Source organism: Peromyscus leucopus, chromosome 4, assembly GCF_004664715.2.
Source record: "Peromyscus leucopus breed LL Stock chromosome 4, UCI_PerLeu_2.1, whole genome shotgun sequence".
NCBI classification, from domain to species: domain Eukaryota; kingdom Metazoa; phylum Chordata; class Mammalia; order Rodentia; family Cricetidae; genus Peromyscus; species Peromyscus leucopus.
In genome coordinates this window covers 60,159,215-60,177,161 of record NC_051066.1, presented here as the reverse complement: position 1 = coordinate 60,177,161, position 17,947 = coordinate 60,159,215, and the positions used below count along the sequence as shown (strand labels likewise).

Below are 17,947 nucleotides of genomic sequence, written 5' to 3'. Positions count from 1 at the left end.
CAAATTTTATATATCTGGTTTTTATACTTGTCAACAAGTATAAAATCCATAGTTCTTTTCCATATGAAAAACTATTTACCACTTAGTGAGAACAAATCAACAATCAGGGTTTTTGTTTGTTTGTTTGTTTGTTTTTTAAAGCATCAGACATGAAACATGGCGTTTTTTGATGAAAGAAGAAAATTCAAAAACTAATTTAAGGCAGGCATGGTGATGCAAGCCTGTAATCACAGCACCCAGGACACTGAGGCAGATAAATTATGAGTTCGAAGCCTGCCTGTTCAGCCTACATAGCAAGTAGACCCCTGTGGTGGGTTGAAAGAAAATGGCCTTCAAAGGGAGGGGCACTAATGGGAGATGTGGCCTTACGGGTGTAGGGGTGGTGTTGGAGGAAGGGTGCCACTGTGGAGTTGGGCTGAGGTCTCATATGTGCTTAAGATACCACCCAGTGTCTCAGACCACTTCCTGTTGCCTTCTGATCAAGACGCAGCTAGCAACACGTGGCCTGCACGCTGCCATGCTTCCCACCACGATGACGATGGACTAAACCTCTGCAACTGTAAGCAGTCACCTCAACTAAATGTTTAAGGTTTGTATCACCAAGCCTGCCTTAAATTAGTTTTTAAATTTTCTGCTAAATGTTTCCCTTTATAAGAGCTACTACGGTCATGGTGTCTTCTTCACAGCAATAGAAACCCTAAGACAACCCCTATCTTTAAAAACTAAATTTAAAAAAAAATTAAATAGTAGAAGGCCAGTTTCCTTAGTGTAGTGGTTCTCAGCCTTCCTAATGCTTCGACCCTTTAATACAGTTCCTCCCTCATGTTGGGGTGACTACCCCCAAAACAAAATTATTTTTGTTGCTACTTCATAACTGTAATTTTGCTACTGGTATGAACTGTCCACGGGGTCATGACCCACAAGTTGAGAACCACTGCCTTAGGGGAAGTGGTACTTCATGGAGGGGCACTCATTTTCAAAAATGACCTTGGAGATTCTCTGAAACCGAGAACTGTTCGGAATCAGCAGCCATGTGATTAAATTTTTTTAGTCTTGCGGCTGGAGAGATGGTGCAGAGGTTTAAAACTCTGGCTGCTCTTCCAGAGGATCCCAATGATTCCTAGCCCCCACACAGTGGGCCACAACCATCAGTATCTCCAGTTCTAGGGGACCCAACGCCCTCTTCTGACCTCCACAGGCACTGCACATATGGTGCACAGACATACATGCAGACAAAACACTCATACACATAAAGTAAAAATAAATAAATCTTTAAAAACTTTTCAGTTGCATCACTAAACACAGCTGATATGATGCATTGGTCTATATTGACACCTAAAGTTAAGTCAATCATCATGAACACACACACACACACACACACACACACACACACACACACACACACACGCCATCTACTGCATTCACTGCCTCCAGCGTCAACAGTCACAACTTCAAATCATTATCTATTCAAGAAGCTTGCTCTAAAGGAAGTTTGTCTTCACTAATCAGAATTTTCTTTGCAGAGCCCAAGTCCTAAAATACCAGATTCCACATCAGACAGAGGCTTCACAGAAAGGAAGTGTGAATAGAGTGGGCAGGCAGGAGGAAGAAGGAAAGGCTTCTCTCCAAACAAACCCACAAGCAGCTCATTCAGGACCTGGCCGGAGCTGGCAGCCAATCTGGGACACAAGAGGGAAGTAAATATTTTGAGTCACAGCCCTGAAGTCACCGTTTTCGTTATGCCGGAACGCCCAGACTGCTGGACTGAGGAGCTACACTTGAAAAGGAAACAGAACTCAGACCAGGGGATCTGGGACTGGAAGAAATGCTTTTTGTTTGTTGTTTGTTTTTGTTTTTTACCTCAAACACCACTTCACCTCAAGACTGTAAAGATTTCTGTCCACAATTACAAAACGCGTTTGACAATTCACTTGTATTATCCCAAAAACTACAGAGGATAGGGTATAGTGGCACACCTTTAATCTCCGCACTCGGGAGGCAGAGGCAGGTGGATCTCTGTGAGTTCGAAGACAGTCTGGTCTACAGAGCTAATTCCAGGACAGCCAGAGCAGTTATAGACAGAAACCCTGTCTTGAAAAGAATAAATAAAATAAATATAATCATGGCACAAATCACTAGAGACTTGAAAATTAAACACCTATTTTTTTTTTTCAAGCTTCCAAAATTGTTATTTGCACCTTACCAAACTCTCATGACGAAATGGTACGGACAGAAGCAATGGCCAGCGCATACCGTCCCAGCCTCCTTGTGAGCACCTAACACTTATTTCCTTGGTCTTCTCCTTCCAAGTATTTCACAAACTACTGCCAGACAGTTGGCCTTCAGCTTGCTGGAGAACTGGACTATAATTAACATAATGCTGAATCTGAAGACGAAGATACACTGCTACCCCAAAGCTAAGTGTTTTGTCTCTTCTTTTTATGCTTAAAGAACATCTTTTAGAACAAGATTATACCACTCTTTTTAAAACAGAAATGCTGAAATAGTAAAAAGAAATAAGAGAGTAAACTTTTATTTAGAAGTTAAATGTGGTTTTAGTCATTTGGGTCCTATTCTTTACTATGGCTTTTATGAATAATGAGATGGTTTAGGTCGTTAGAGAATTTGTTGTTTTTTTGTTTGCTAGAATAAGTTATTAAAACAATGTCATCCCACATTAATCCTTGAATAAAACAAACACTTTAAAAACCTCCTTAAGCAGGTTTTCACCCCAAATACCACTTTGACTCAGATATTACTAAAAATAAATCTGGTTGAAAGAAAAAAATCTCTCAATTGAATTAATTATTTATGTGAAACTTCAGAGGTCAGAGGAAGAAATCACTTTGATCATACATTAAACCTTCTGTCTAAATGCTAGGAAGGCAACAGTGAATGAGACACAAGGCCTCTGCTGGTGGAGAAACACAGATGTGGAGCAATGTGGCTATGACATCTGTCACTCTGCTCATCACCAGGGTGGACTCCAGGGGATCTGGCTGGCTAGGTGCATGTCCCCTCCCTCCCTCATCTCCCCCCCCTCCCCCTCCCGTGTCCCTCCCAAAGCTGCAAGCTGTTACTAATTTCCACAGAACTATCCAGAAACATTGTTTACCTAAGACAGCTGTCCTCTAAAGGTAAACAAGAGGAGTCAGCAAAGCGTATCCGGAAGACAGCGGCTGAAGCTTGTTTTCTGGGTACCAGCATTGTTTATTTATAGTTACTCAGACCCTCCCCCTTCACCCCACCAGCAGTCCCAGAGCTTCTGCAGGAAACAGCACAAAGAACAAGGCCTGTGGGACGGTGCTGCTCTCTCAATGGCGGATTGTTTCTGTCTAGTGTTGGGGAGGAAGGGATCTGAAAGCTCCAGACAGTTTCAAACAAAATCTCTTTACTGGAGATTTCAAAGGAAAAAAATCAAATCAACCCCAGTCTTGAAGAATGGGTATGAGTCGGATCAAACCGTGAGTAGAAGGAGGATTTAAAGGGATCGTGAAATGTTTGTCAAATTTTGCAGATATTGAATAAAATATTATTAGCTATATGTTAGTTAATCATTAATAAAAAGAACTGGACAAAATTATCTATTCCAAAGGGCTTATCAGACCTCCAATCATACAATTCTGAACCAGGAGATGATTGATTCTAACAGGAGATACATGTTCGTTAAGGGAGAAAACTTTGGTCTAAATTCAGGCTGTAGCAACCAGGAAAAGAAGGTTATGTTTCATTTGTTGTAACTTTGTATTTATAAGGCTACTCAATCTGGACTTATCTCTGAGAGACAAAAACTCACCAGTTGGAGGAAGTTAAACTTGCAGGAATATGTTTTAGAGTCTACCTAAGTGTTTTCGTCTCAGTGAGCTGGAAAGTGCTCGACACAGAGGCCAGTTTTACATTTGTTATTTAAAGCAATGCCTAGGAATGTGTGGGGAAATAACTCCACAACATTCTTCTGGATGAGAGTCTGCATGGCCAGGCTTGTCTACTGCCTGCAGCTGAAACCTTCTAGAAACAAGCTTGAGTGTTGCAGCAGCAAGATGTTCAGGACAAAAAGAATAGGATCCTACATCTGACCTTCTCTAGGACGAAGTTAGGGCTTTCTTCTGCTTCCAAAAGACATGATTCTCAAGCTTGCAGTCAAGCCTGTATTTCCAAGGAAAGAGGCATGCCCCTTCCTTCCCCAGTGGAAACCAGTGTTTTTGGAAGGGGGAGGGGGGCAGGCATGTGTTATATATGCACTCGGATGTGAGGATACGCATGCCCATGCTCACGTATGCAGAGGCCAGAAAACTGGGTGTCTCCTTTATCTCTCTGCCTTCTTCCCTTGAGACAGTCTGTCACTGGACCTGGAACTGGTGTGGCAGCCAGCATGCTCCAAGGTCCCTCCTGTCTTTGCCCATGACAGAGCTGGAGTAAGAGGCACATGAGGCCACTTCCAGCTGGAAATAATTCTTTTTTTTTTTTTTTTAATAAAACTGGGCAGTGATCAAAATGTTTGCAACATCTGTTTCCTTGGAAAAGGAAAGCATCTGGCAATGAGAGGGTTTCCCCAAAACTCACAGTAACAGAGACTAAAATGTAAACCAAAACATAATTCACTTAGCAGCCACAATTATCTTTATGTCTTTCCTTTTTCCTAAGTCCCTTTTCATGATTATTCTCTGTGCAGGTTTAGTGAGGGGCTGTAATAAACAATCCATTCTTCCCCTGTGAAGTGCTTGGTTGTCTGTAAAGCAAGGTCATACTTATGAACTCCTCTGATCTACATGGCAGCCCTGCTTTCTCTGACCACAGGGAAACTGATACTAGCAAATGAAAACCCTTTCCCAAGGTCATCAGTATCAGCCTGAATCTCCGTCTTCTAAGTCCCCTCTGCATTCCAAATAACCACAGTTGCCAACAGAAAAGGAACAAGGGAAGGAGCAAAGCCTATTTATACAAACACAGCTCTTGCTGGAAGCAGCTCTCAGCATAATCAATATGAATTTTTAAAAATATGTAAAGAGACGCTAGCCAATAGAATAATGCCACTCCATGAGAGATGTATGCCCTACTTTCCAGAATCTTCCCAACGAATATGGAAAATCACATGCCATAAAAGACTTGGCAGGTGTGATCAACTGAAGAACCTTGAAAAGTCTGGTGTATGGAAGGGGAGGCAGGGCAGTCAACTGTAAAGTGAGGCAGCATTGAATCCTGTTGACACTGCTGGCCTTCGCTGAACAAAGGGGAACCAAGCTGCTGGTTCTCCCCCCCCCAATCCCCCACCCCTCACCCCATTGGCTCCAAAAGAAATGCAGGGTCACTGACTTGACTTTGACCCAGTGAGATCCACTCTAAATAACTAACTTCCAGGAGTGATGGTAACAAATACTTGTTTAAAGACATCTGGGGCTGAAGGGGAAAGCTCAGAGGTCATGCGTTCCCACACAAGGTCCTGAGTTCAATTCCCAGCAATAATAAAAGAAGCTACGGTTGAGATAACATATGATATCAGCAATAGGAAACTAATAGTGGCTCTGACATGTAGCAGAAGTAACAGACTACATTAGCCTGCTACATGAATGATCTGTACACTCATCTATATCCATATATATATATATATATATATATATATATATATATATCCATGCAGTGTTTTGACTGCATGAATATGTATGTACCACATGCGTGCCTCATACCCACAGAGGTCAGAAGAAGGCATCGGAACCCCTGAAACTGCAGTTACAGATGGTTGTTAGCCACACCATGTGGGTGCTGAGAGCCAAACCCCCGGTCCTTACAAGAGTAACAAGTGCTCTTAGTTGCTGAGCCACCTCTCCAGCCTCTCCCCGAACTACATAGAGAGTTCTAGCCTATCCAAGGTATATGTATAAGAATATACCAACATAAATGTATGTGGGAGCCTGCACATTCTATTTCAATGACATAAATATAAAATTTGATTATCTCTCATCTTCCTGAGGTTAACTTTTTTTTGTACCGCCACCACCTTGATTTACATTGAAACGTGTTCCAAAAATTAAAATTATACTGTTATCAGTAACACAATAATTTTTCTAATACATTTTAGATAAAATTTTGTTGATTTTTTTAGCCATTTAAATCTATTTGAATACTCAAGATGATTCCTCAACTTTTTTTTTCTTTCTTTCTTTCTTTTTTTTTCTTTTTCTTCTTCTTCTTTTTTTTTTTTTTTTTTTTTTTTTTTTGCATCACACCAGGCCTGGGACACATTCATGATGAGAGTAATCTGTAGTGGTCAGTGAGTCATGCCTCAGTTTGGCTCCAAGAAAAACAGCAGCAATCTCTGATGTTCTTGAGACCTCCCTCTTCCCAGAAGAGATATAAACTTATCGTAATAGATTTTTCCCAAAATGTCTACATATTGACACTGTCCATTTAAGTTGGAAGACATCCAAAACAATGGAGATACACAGAATTGCTGTAAAACATACAAATCACGTATATAGATAACTCTCCCTGTGCATGTGGAGTGATGATGTTACTAAGCTGTTACTTTTTAAAAGATTTATTTGCTTTTATTTATGTGGGTGAGTGTTTTGCCTGCACACATGTATGGGTACCACGGGCATGACTTTGGAGGATCCCCTAAAAATGGTGTTACAAATGGTTGTATGATGCCAAGTGGGTCCTAGGAACTGAAGCCCAGTCTTCCGCAAGAGCAGCAAGTGTGCTTAAACACTGAGCGTCTCTCCTGCCCTGTTGTTACATTAAAACAAAAACAGAGCAAAAAAATAGGAACAAATGAGCCTGTGTATGGTGGTCTTTAATCCCTGCTCTCAGAAGATGGAGGCAGGCAGATCTCTATAATTTCAAAACCAGCCTGGTCTACATAGAGAGTTCTAGCCTATCCAAGGATACACAGTGAGACCCTGTCTCAGAAACCAACCAACCAACCAAACGGCGTGAATTAAGAGAACGGACACCGGAGAATGGACAAATGGAAGTTTACCTGTGGAATCAAATTCAATGGGCTGGCACCGGCGGCTCGATGAGCAGTCGCACTTGAGAACTTGCCCTCCTTCCACAATCCCAGGCTGCGTTGTGTTTGCTTTTGGGGCTCCCACCAGGAGAAACATCCTGCTACAAGACAAAAGGGCCCGTGATAGTTCAGATGACACAAAGCGGAAGATTTACATTATGATTTATGATGAAACATTCTTCTGATTTAATCCACCAATACTTTTAAAAACTATTTTCGAATGGCGTAATTTCCCCACTATAATTCCTGTTGTGTTCATTTAAAAATGTACATCATCCAAACTGTGCGTCTTAATTTTTTTAGATGTGTTTATTTTATGTGTATGAGTGTTTTGCCTGCATGTATGTCTGTGTCCAACATTTGTGCCTGGTACCTAAGGAGTTCAGAACAGGGTGTCTGTCAAATCCCCTGGAACTGGAATTACAGATGATTGTGAGCTGCTTGTCGGTGCTGGGAATTGAACCTGGGTCCTCTAAAAGAACACCCAGTGCTCTTAACCACTGAGCCATCTCTCCAACCCCAAACTGTACATTTTAAAAACATAAGAGTTTTTTGGGCCAATGACATAGTAAAGGTGATTGTTTCCATCTGAAGACTTGAGTTCAATTCCCAGAAGCTATATGGTAGAAGACACCTGACTCCCCAAAAGTTCACCTCTGACCTCCATGCATGTTTGCCATAGTCCACATGCCTACACACACACACACACACACACACACACACACACACACACACACACAGTACTTTTTTCTCCTAAGTTCCTTTTTCTCCTCCCCTCCTCTTTTTGAGACGAGGTCTCAGCCTATGGTTGGCCTGGACTCACAGAGATTCCCCTGTCTCTGCCTCCCAGTACAGAGATTAAAAGCATGCACCACCACACCTGGCCAACTTTTTGTTTTCTAGTCATCCAAAAAACTTAATATGAGGCTTGAACATACGTGCTACATCGGGCTCGGTTCTGGCACTAAAGACATTCTAGACGTTGCCCTCCCCACAAGAAACCAGCCAACAAACCAACCACTCGACATGACCTGACAGGAGTAGGAAGGAGACAAACAATTGGCTAAGAGAAGATTTCTTGGAAATAAGGAGTGCAGGCCTCCCTTAGATAAAGGAAAGTTATCTCCCAGGAATGGAGGGGAAAGAGTTCCTGGAGATAAAGGGAACTCTCTCCAGGAAGGGCTCATAGGAGAACGGGAAGATAAGCATGCAGGGAAATGGTCTCTAGGGAACTCACGGTGAACTGAGAGGAACCTGCTTAGAGGAGATTGACGAAGAAGGGAGGACGGAGGGAAAGGAGGGTGAAAAAATGGGAGCACCCTAAGCTCGGCAAAAAGATCCCGGGTGGGAAAGAACGTAGTCTCCAGGACAGAAGAGACAAATGGTGTGGCTAAGACGAGAGAGCAAGCTGGGAATGGCCCAAAACAGCCTGGCAGCCCGGCAAAAGCTAGGTCACGAAGTGCCCTTCAGACATAGTAAGACCATCAGTTTTATCTCGGTTCCATTTCAAACCTTAGGAAGGTGACTTTCTTGCCTTTAGAGAATCAAAGAAACAAACAAAATGGAACAAAGAAAGCAAACTCGGGGAGGGAATGGTGACCTGTCTTAGCCAGAGGAGATGGGGGAAAAGATAGGGGAGATTTGAGAAATGCTGGAGTAGAATGAACAGAGAGAGAGCACCAATGACTTTGAACGCAGAAATGGAGAAGACAGAAAAACATCACCCAACTCTTCACTATCTGGCGCGCTAGTTGAGCGAATAGGGAGAGGAAGACAGATCCCAGAGAAAACATGGACTCAGTTCTCAGTCTGTCCCATCACTATGTCTGTGAGGCCTGGCGGTCAGATAGAGGTCTGTGAGAAATCATGTGTTGAAAGTCCCAACACAAAATGGACATCTGCACCCAGGAGAAGTTCAGAGAGAAGACAGGCAAGGGTGAGCTCTGAGGGGTAAGGAAGAGCGAGAGAGGGGTATCATAAAAGAAACTCTCCTTTCTTTTCAAGAAACTGACAGATTTAGTTTAGGGGTGTCAAAAGAGGGAATGCAGAGGGGGGTCGGGGCAGCACTAAGGAGATACGTTCCTTGCCACCATTTCATTTGGCTAAACAAGTCACTTAAATTCTGGCAAAGGAAAACTTATACGAAGCTACATCTTAAAAATGAAATGTACTTATTGTAATTTTTAAAAATCAGTTTCAACCTCACTTATTCCGGGTAGTAGCGTCAGATCTCACCTAGATCAACAGAAATCTGCTGTGTGGACTGCTAAGTAATAGGTATCCTTTACTCCGACACTTACCTTGAAACTCACACATTCAAAATGCAAATTAAACTCCCAAGCAAGCCACGCCCTGTTTAATAAATCTTTATGCAGTCATATTTGGCAGAAGCAAAACACCAATGCCGGCCCCTCTCCCATCATAGCCAAAATGATTCTGAATAAGAAATCAGCTGCATTTTCCCTTAGCAAGAATCTTTCACAAGGAAAAAAATAGGTTGAGTGTGAGATTCAAATCACTCACAAGATAAAAGAAACGCCTTGTCATTACAAAACCCCTGTTTCTCTCAGAGCATGTTGATTAACATAGGCAAGTCAGACTATGCAAATTTTCTGGCTGTAAATGTATAAAGTGTGTGTGTGTTTTCTCCTCTCAATTAGATCAAAAAAAGCTGGCCACAGGTCTGGATATGTAGCTGAGTGACACAGCACTTGACTAGCATCACTGAAGTTTGGATCTCTAATAACCCCAAACAGGGAAGGTGAGCAGGAGATGTAGCCCATCTGACAGAGCGCTTGGCTAGCTTGAAAAAAAAAAAAACAACACAGTACAATCAAAAAGTTCAATCCCAAGTACCACCTAAAATCAGGTGTGATGGCACATGTCTGTAATCTCATCATATAGGAAAAGACTGGAGGATCAGAAGTTCAAGGTCATCCTTGGCTACATAGTGCTACAAGCCAAGTTCAGAGACAGCCTGAGCTATAGGAGACTCTTTCTCAAAAAACTTTTTCTTAACTGGCGGAGAGGGTACCATGAAAGTCCATTTTTATCTTAAGAAAATGATTTTCCCCCCAGTATTTCTCTGAGAAAGAGAATACTTCTGGTTCTAATAAAATTGTATTTACACAGACATGCAGTGGCCAGATGTGGCCCGTGGACTGTGATTTTCCCATCAGTGGTTTCATCAGTAGAGAACTAGGATAAGAGCTCAGAAGAGAGGAAAATGCTCCTCATAGGCTCAGGCATTTCAACACTTGGACCCCAGCCAGTGGTGCAATGTAAGGTGGCTATGGAAACCTCAGTCGATGCAGCCTTGCTGAAGGAAGCACATCACGAGGATGGGACTTGAGAGTGTGGAGCTTCACCCCACTTCAGTCACTCTTTCTGCTTTAAGTTTGTAGTTGAAAATGTGATCTCTCAGCTTCTTAATCCAGCCACATGCTGCCAATGCTTCCTCCACTATATGGACTATTCCCCTGGAACTGTAAGCCCAAATAAACAGAAAAGTAATTCATACACAGAGTAGGACTCTGTGAGATGCTGTCCTCTCACTGGGGTGGGAGTAGGGAGCCCAGTCCCCCTTCCATGGGATGCTGTCAAATCTAGAACATGTCCCTTTCCCTAACCCTTCAAGCTTAAATGTAGTGACAGTGTCCAGCGTTTCCCTATGCTCTGCCCTTCTCTCTGACCACATGAGGTTGAAATGAAAGCTTTGGGATCAGGGGAGGGAGAAGGCTGAGTCATAAAGTGGCCAGTCAGCGGTCAGTCATCTGGTTTCTTGAGACTGTCTATGTGCTGCTTTTCAACGTCTGCATCCTGAAGAGGACTTGGGTCCTCCCTGCAGAGTTCTCTGTGTGAACCATGGGAGGTTCCAAGTCAGAACAGCTGATCTTCCTTGACACCCACAAGCAACTCACGTCTAGATTGCCATTTGCACATTTCTTTTCAGGGTCTTCTATAATTTTTTTGTCAAAACTATTCATTACTTATGAAGAAGTGCTTATTTGAATGCAGGGCTCTAATTCACCCTTCTGCCTAGGCAGGTAACAACACATTCATCAACTACAGGTTTCAGTCTTACACTAACCACACATCAGTAAATCGTTTCCAATGTATTCCAACTCTGGGGCCACAGAAATCAGACTTTCCTAATCATCCAATTCTTTAAATTATCCTTAAAATAATTTCCTCATGTAACAATTCTATTTAATTTTGTACTTCAGATATTTTCTTGACTTGGCAACTGTAAAACAGAGAGCCCTCCGTAGTTATTAGGGGACGGCCTTTGGCAAAAGCAGAAGGGCACAGTAGGAGAGGGTATTGAATAAAAATGTCACTGTTGGCAGCACACAGCCTGAGTGCCTGCGAGCAGCCCCGAAACCGGGCTGCGGCTTTCATCAGGCTGTCTGCACATCACAGGCATGAAAGGACGGTAATTAGAAGAGCTAATATTGATGTTCAACCCAGCTTCCCTACACATCCCTTCATGTGCAGTCCTGCCCACTGGTGAAATGCACAGAAATAGGAGAAGAATAAAAAGGAACACATGATGGCTGTAAGGATCTAAACTGCAGGTTAACGATTTTTAAAAAGTGTTAAAGAATAGAATCAGTGGGTAGAGAGACTTGTTGCCAATCCTGACAATCTGAGTTCGATCCCCAGGACCCATATGGTGGAAGGACGGGACTCTCTGAAGTTGTCCTCTGACCTCTATATGTGTACCATGGTGGCAAAGTGTGCCTCTACCTACAAATAAGAAAATAAATAGAATGCAATAAAAATTTAGAATAAAAAAGTTTATTTGTTCAAATGTCAATGTAATATTTAAGTTACTTTTAAGATACTTAGGGTTTTTTTGGTTTTTTTTGGGGGGGGGGTTGTTGTTGGTTTTCGTTTTGGATTTTTTGTTGTTGTTGTTGTTTTCAAGACAGAGTTTCTTCTCTGTGTAGCCCTGGCTGCCCTAGAACTCATTCTGTAGACCAGGTTGGCCTCAAACTCAGAGATCTACCTGCCTCTGCCTCCTGAGTGCTGAGATCAAAGGTCTGCACCACCACTAACATTTAAGTGATACTGATACTTTAGTATTTGAAAGAGACAAACAGAGATTTGGAGAAAGTAAAGAATCTTAAAAAGGGATAGATAGATAGATAGATAGATATTCCCATAATATATTCTCATAGACTGATTTCCATATAGATAGATAGATAGAGAGATAGATAGATAGATAGATGGATGGATGGATGGATGGATGGATAGATAGATAGATAGATAGATAGATAGATAGATAGATAGATAGATAGATATTCCCATAATATATTCCCATAGACTGATTTCCAGGACAGCAGGACAACCAGGGCTACACAGAAAAACCTTGCCTAAAAAAAAGAAAAAGAAAGAAAAAAAAAAAAAAAAAAAAAAAAAAAAAAAGAAAAAGAAAGAAAATTAAGGACTATAAAACTATATAATTATTTATGCTACAAAAACAACCCAGAAGCCTATCAATGAAACTTTACAAAAGTAAGTGATATTACTTGAACGTGTGTTGATCGTCTACAACAGTTGACCTCGAGTAGGAGAAGTAAGGGACAGAATCTGTCTGCACTGTGACAAGCAGCACCGCCCAAGGCAAATAGGAGGGGACACCTCACACACACCGCAAGTCAGCTGAGGGGTCACTTGAAATCTCTGTTCTCAGTTCTCTGGAACAGAGGTACAATATTCCGTCACTACTTGAAAGAAATTATTTCCCAGGTGGTGAGTAGATAAGTGAAAACTTACAGTGTCTGAAGCTTAGGAATAGTACAAGACGGTTGCCACTAGCATTCCAAACAGCAGTTGATAACATTAATAAGCTATTTCCTAATGAAATAGCAAGTGAAAATTAAAATCTGCTTTCAAAGGAGCCTTTCTTCGCCAGATGTTCTCAAAGAGCCATTAGTGCTCAAGTAATTAACTGGAAAGAGGAAAAGCAAAGGGCAGGGGAGCCGGCTCTCGGCATTTCCTGGACAGGTGGGGAGCCTGCTCACATGGTTGATAAGACCTCCCTGAAGAACAAGTAGATTTTGAAGCTAAGCAATGTAAGATTCACATGCCTTCAGCTTTCTCCTCACAGACGCCATCTCACTCCAAAACACATCTGTCCAAGAACATCATCAAGAGCCACATCTTCACTTGTGCTTTGAGATAACTGGATTTATTTCCAAGAATGCCTCCTCGGGACTCCAGAAAGGAGTGTGCTATTCTTATGATGCTAAGAACTGGGAAGATGCTGAGAAGCAGCAGAAAAAGAAGGGTGAAGGAAAAAAGAAAAAAAAAGAGGAAATGATGGAAGATAAGCGATGGGAAGGAAAATGGAGTAGAGAGGAAGAGAAAGAAGCGGAAGCTGAGGAAAGCTTCAGGCAGTCTGGTGAGGATGCCCTTCAAATGCACTTCCTACCCAGGGCAGGGCAGGAAGCGGAGTTGCTTCACAGAATGGAAGTACAGCTACCAAGCAGGGCGGCTGGCCAAGCCATGACAAGTACATTTTCAAACTTTCCAAACGAACTAATTTACTCGGCTGCTTTCATCACTGGCCTCTCCAAGATAAAGCAGGTTTCACATATGCAGCTGACTCTAGGGTGAGCCCACACCATAAGGAACTCCTGAAAAAGACTATGTATGTATATAAAAAGAAATGTGTATAAAACAGTTGAGGTGTAATTCAAGTTTCAGATTTGTTCTACAGGCAAACAAATGCTTCAGGTCAACAACTATGTAAAGCAAAACGGAAGCAGTAGTTAACAAATTTCATACATTTTCCCCTGGAACTCACAGAAGTACACCTGCCTGTGCCTCGCAAGAGCTGGGAGTTAAGGCATACACCACCACATCCGCCCAATAAATCTATGGCCTTAATCAGAAGTAACAGACAGACCTAAGATGTGCTTTCCAAATAATAAAGGCTATAGTTTATACCTATGTATTATTTATGATGGAAAAAATTAACCAACACAGTAACAGTTACATTCAAGTTTATGAAAATATAATGAATCCTTTTGGGGGAGGGGGGAGTGTTGAGACCAGGTCTCGCTCTGTAGTCAAAGCTAGCCAGCCTAGAATTCACTATATAGCCCAGGCTGGCTTCAAACTTGGGACAATCCTCTCCTGCCCTCAGCCTCAAATCCTGTGACAATGATTACAACATTGAAATTTTAAAAAAACCAGGGGCTACGAGAGGCCTTCATCAAGGTTTGGGTTTTCTCTGCCAATGGAACTACTGCTGAAAAGAATTCAGCAACAGAATATCAAGATTAAAAAAAAAATGTTTCAGAAATATAAAACCGGTTGAAACATATAAGGCGTTTTGCAGGTCTGGCAGCCAAATGACAGGCAGATTAAAGAGGCTCTCAGCGGCCCAGACCCAGGCTCAGGCAGACACAGGGAGCAGAGAGAGAAGCAAGGAAGCATTCCCAAGGAAGCAGAGACTGGAAACACACTCTGCCTGGTGACTAAGCAGTGACTAATCTCGGAGGAGTGTAGTAGGAGACAAAGTAAAATAGAAAAAGAGAGGGAGGAATATGAAATGATCTCCAGGGCAACCGAGAAAAAGTGGGTTCCATTAATAGAAATGGAGGTGCAACTGACATCTCTTGATGCAAATACAATTCATTTTTAGACAAAATGAGTTCACATGGGCTAATCCAGGCTAAATAACCTGCAAACTATTGTAATATTGTGTCTAATGGAGAAAAGAACTTGAAACCAGGGCCTTTTCTGTGGTTTGAGACAGAGATCCTGTCACCCGGGCGGGCCTGGAACTCAGGACATAGCTGGGGTGTGCCTTGAACTCCTGATCCGCCTGCCTCTATCTCTCTCCTGCTAACATTACAGGTGTGCACCACAATGCCCAGCTTCCTCTCAGCAGTCTTGCTTAGCACTTCTTTTTAATAAATATCGATGCATTCATTCCCACAGCAATCTGGAGATGGTTCAATCATAATCTTCTATAATAAGGAAAATGAGAGGTAAACCATTCTTCAGTATTTAGATCCCTGAAACCGGAATAATCATAAATGTACATAATCACTGCTACTCTCCTCACTAATCTAACACGAGGTGGGGGGAAGCTCTTTCATTAACAAACACTTGATTATATAGTTTTCCTTTAAAAGTTTATGGTAACAATCTATGCAACTGATAATACAGTTCTGCTGATTTCAATGCTTGCTGAATTTAGGCGTGCCTTTAACAAGATTAAGCATAATTTTGTTTGTTTGGGTTTTTTTTTTTTTTTCTTTTTTTCTTTTTGAGATGAGATTTTCCTGTGTTGCCTTTGTTGTCCTGGAACTCGCTGGGTAGAGCAGGCTGGCCTCCAACTCAAGCGATCTGCTTGCTTCTGCCTCCTGAGTGCTGGGTTTAAGGCGTGTGCCACCACTGCCTGGCATTGTGTTGGTTTTTTGTTTTGTTTTAAGATTAAGCATAATTCTGTAATAATCTTCATTTAATCTGAAAAAGTCAGTAAGTGTAATAAGCAGAAACCTTTGTTTGGGTCTATTTTGTGGTGAGGGGGTAACAACAGCTCAAAGCTGCTTTCTATTTTTTAAGTTAGGCTAGAGAGAGAACTCTAGTCTCTTGGTACCAAAGTCGCTGGTGACTGTTTCAAAATACAACGTGCAATCTCTCAAGTTCCACAGTACCTTACTCTTAACATCCATGCATGAGGTCTTGTAAATGTGTGAGCTCATAGCATATTCTTTGGCCATATGGTTTTCCAAAGATTAGTCACATGCCTTGCAATCAGCAATAGCAAATATCACCGACAGCTCCATATTGCTGTTTTCCATAGCAAAAACATTGAAAAGCTTACCAGCCTGCCATGTGTCTTGGGCACTAAACTTTTGCCAGAGATTAACAGAAGCAAACAGCAGCAATAGTAATAACAATAAAATAATGAATAGCACCTGTACAACATTCCATCAACTCTGAATTATCTAAATGCAAATTCCTGATGTAAGGCAGAGAATATATTCTCAGTCAGAACCTCTGTACAATTAAATCTAAATGGTGCACCCTGGGAGCAACCAGAATGCCCATGATATAAAAAGCACACACTTAAACATACCCAGAAAGGAGAAAATGTCAAATGGTGAGCTAACTACAATGATTAGATCAAAGGGGTGTGGGTGCAGCTCAGAGGTGCATTGCTGACTCAGCAGCCTGAGCCCTTGGGTAGGTAGGATCCCAAGCTCTACTCTACCCCCTCAAAGAGATCAACCACATCAATGTGAAGTGGTTAAATGTGCCTGCAGTCGGTGCTCCTATCGTTTTTTTGGAGCGCTCGGGTCTCACAGAAAGCACAGTCGGTGTGAAGAAAGCCATGTGCTACAAAACGTCTAGTTTTCACCAACTTCACCCAAGGTATGTGTTGCCTTAAAGACTGGTATCAGCGATACTCGGCAGTGTTCAGGAAAATGATGTCAATAAATCCTGAAGACTGTCCCAATAAACCACCTTCAAACTAAGCATATATCAGGAAAATGGTCCTCCCCAAGTAGTGACCACCAAAATTATGTAGTGCCTCTCCCCAAAACAGACATCTTGGGGGGAAAAATGTTAAGACAAAAGGTGTTACCACTTGCGAACACTGAGAAACACCCAAAACAATGTAACAAACATCATAGACATCCATTAAATCGGTGTTTGCAACACTAACATGCAGGGGTAAGAACGGTGCCAGCCCAGTGTTGAATCAAAGACAACTTTTAATCCAAAAATGATAATAACTGCTACAAATCCCTCAGGGACGAGGCACCACAGAACGAGGGTGATTTGAAAGCCTAGGTCAACTGCTGAATTTTCCAGTATTGAAGTGGCCTGAAGCGAGTGAAAACTCAGCAAACACCCCCCCGCCCCCAGTTCTTTCTGAACAATGACCTAAATAGTGGACTGGAAAAGGAACAGATGACCCATTCCATTCATCTGGTGGACCTCAAATACGCAGAGGTCTCACAGTCCTTTACAATGTAAGGCAACAATGTGATCACTCATCCTAGTGTCTAGAAAAGAAAATCAAAAGAATCAGACTAAGGGAGGGAGTCTGGGAAGGGCTAGTTTCGGGAGGGCGAAAGGCACTAGGAAGAGGCTAACTGGTACGGGAGAAAAAAGAAGTTCTGGGACCAAGTGAAGCAAGGCACAGAATGGCAGAGAAGCCAAAAGTCCCGCGGGACCAGCCTGTACTGATCTCTCACTTTTCCTGGATGTTTAACAGAGCTCCTTCAAAGCTCTCTCCCAGTGTCCCCGGGCAATCAGAAGAAGCTGGGGACCGGGTGAAAGTGAATGGTGAGTGCCAGGCTAGGTCATCCCCCACAAATGTTTCATCCCTGCAGGACCTGAGCCAGCCGCGGGATGGAGTGGGTAGGCCGGTTTGGTGGAGCCAACCACCGGGTGCGGATAGGCTGGGTGGGGGCGCGCCGTGGGGGAGGGGGCGCCTGGGGACTCCAGCGCGGCCACTTACGAAGACGTGCTGGGCGCGAAGAAGTCCACGGCGAACCCGAAGTAACTTCCCTCGGGGCCGGCGTACTCGGCGGGGCTTTCGACGTCCAAGTTGAAGGCGCGGGCGAGGGGCAACAGGAGGCCGGGCAGCAGCAGCAGAAGGCCACCGGGGCGAGGGCGCAGCAGCAGCCGCCCGGGAGCAGCCATCGCCGGGGCGCGGAGCCCAAAGGCTATACAGTCCCTGTTCCTGTCCCTGTCCCGGGGCTCGGGGCCCGCCGCCTGCGAGCGCCCGAACTGCTGTGCTGTGCGCTAGCGGTCAAGGGCGGCCGGGCGGCGGGGAGACGGGCGGCTGAGCTGGCCGGCCACCCAGGGGGCGCGGTGCGCGACGCGGGACTCCGGCGAGGTCGCTCCCTAGCGCGGCGGCTGGCGCTCAGCAGTGGCGAGGCGAGCGCCGTCCCTCGGACC

The 17,947-nt window shown here is 43.2% G+C and overlaps 1 protein-coding gene across 2 annotated transcripts in view; it reads right to left on the bottom strand.

Moving 5' to 3' along the window:
- The window catches only part of Itgav (integrin subunit alpha V), an 81,097-nt gene extending 63,150 nt beyond the window's left edge, over positions 1–17,947 (bottom strand). Inside the window, exons 1-2 of one of the 2 annotated variants that reach the window (XM_028884443.2) lie at positions 17,505–17,947; positions 6,980–7,110 (exon numbers count right to left, since the gene is read on the bottom strand). In XM_028884443.2, coding sequence (XP_028740276.1) covers positions 6,980–7,110; positions 17,505–17,689 — 316 coding nt within the window. In that variant the 5' untranslated portion in view covers positions 17,690–17,947. The remainder of the gene's footprint in view (positions 1–6,979; positions 7,111–17,504) is intronic. The other variant, XM_028884444.2, reaches the window with a different exon arrangement.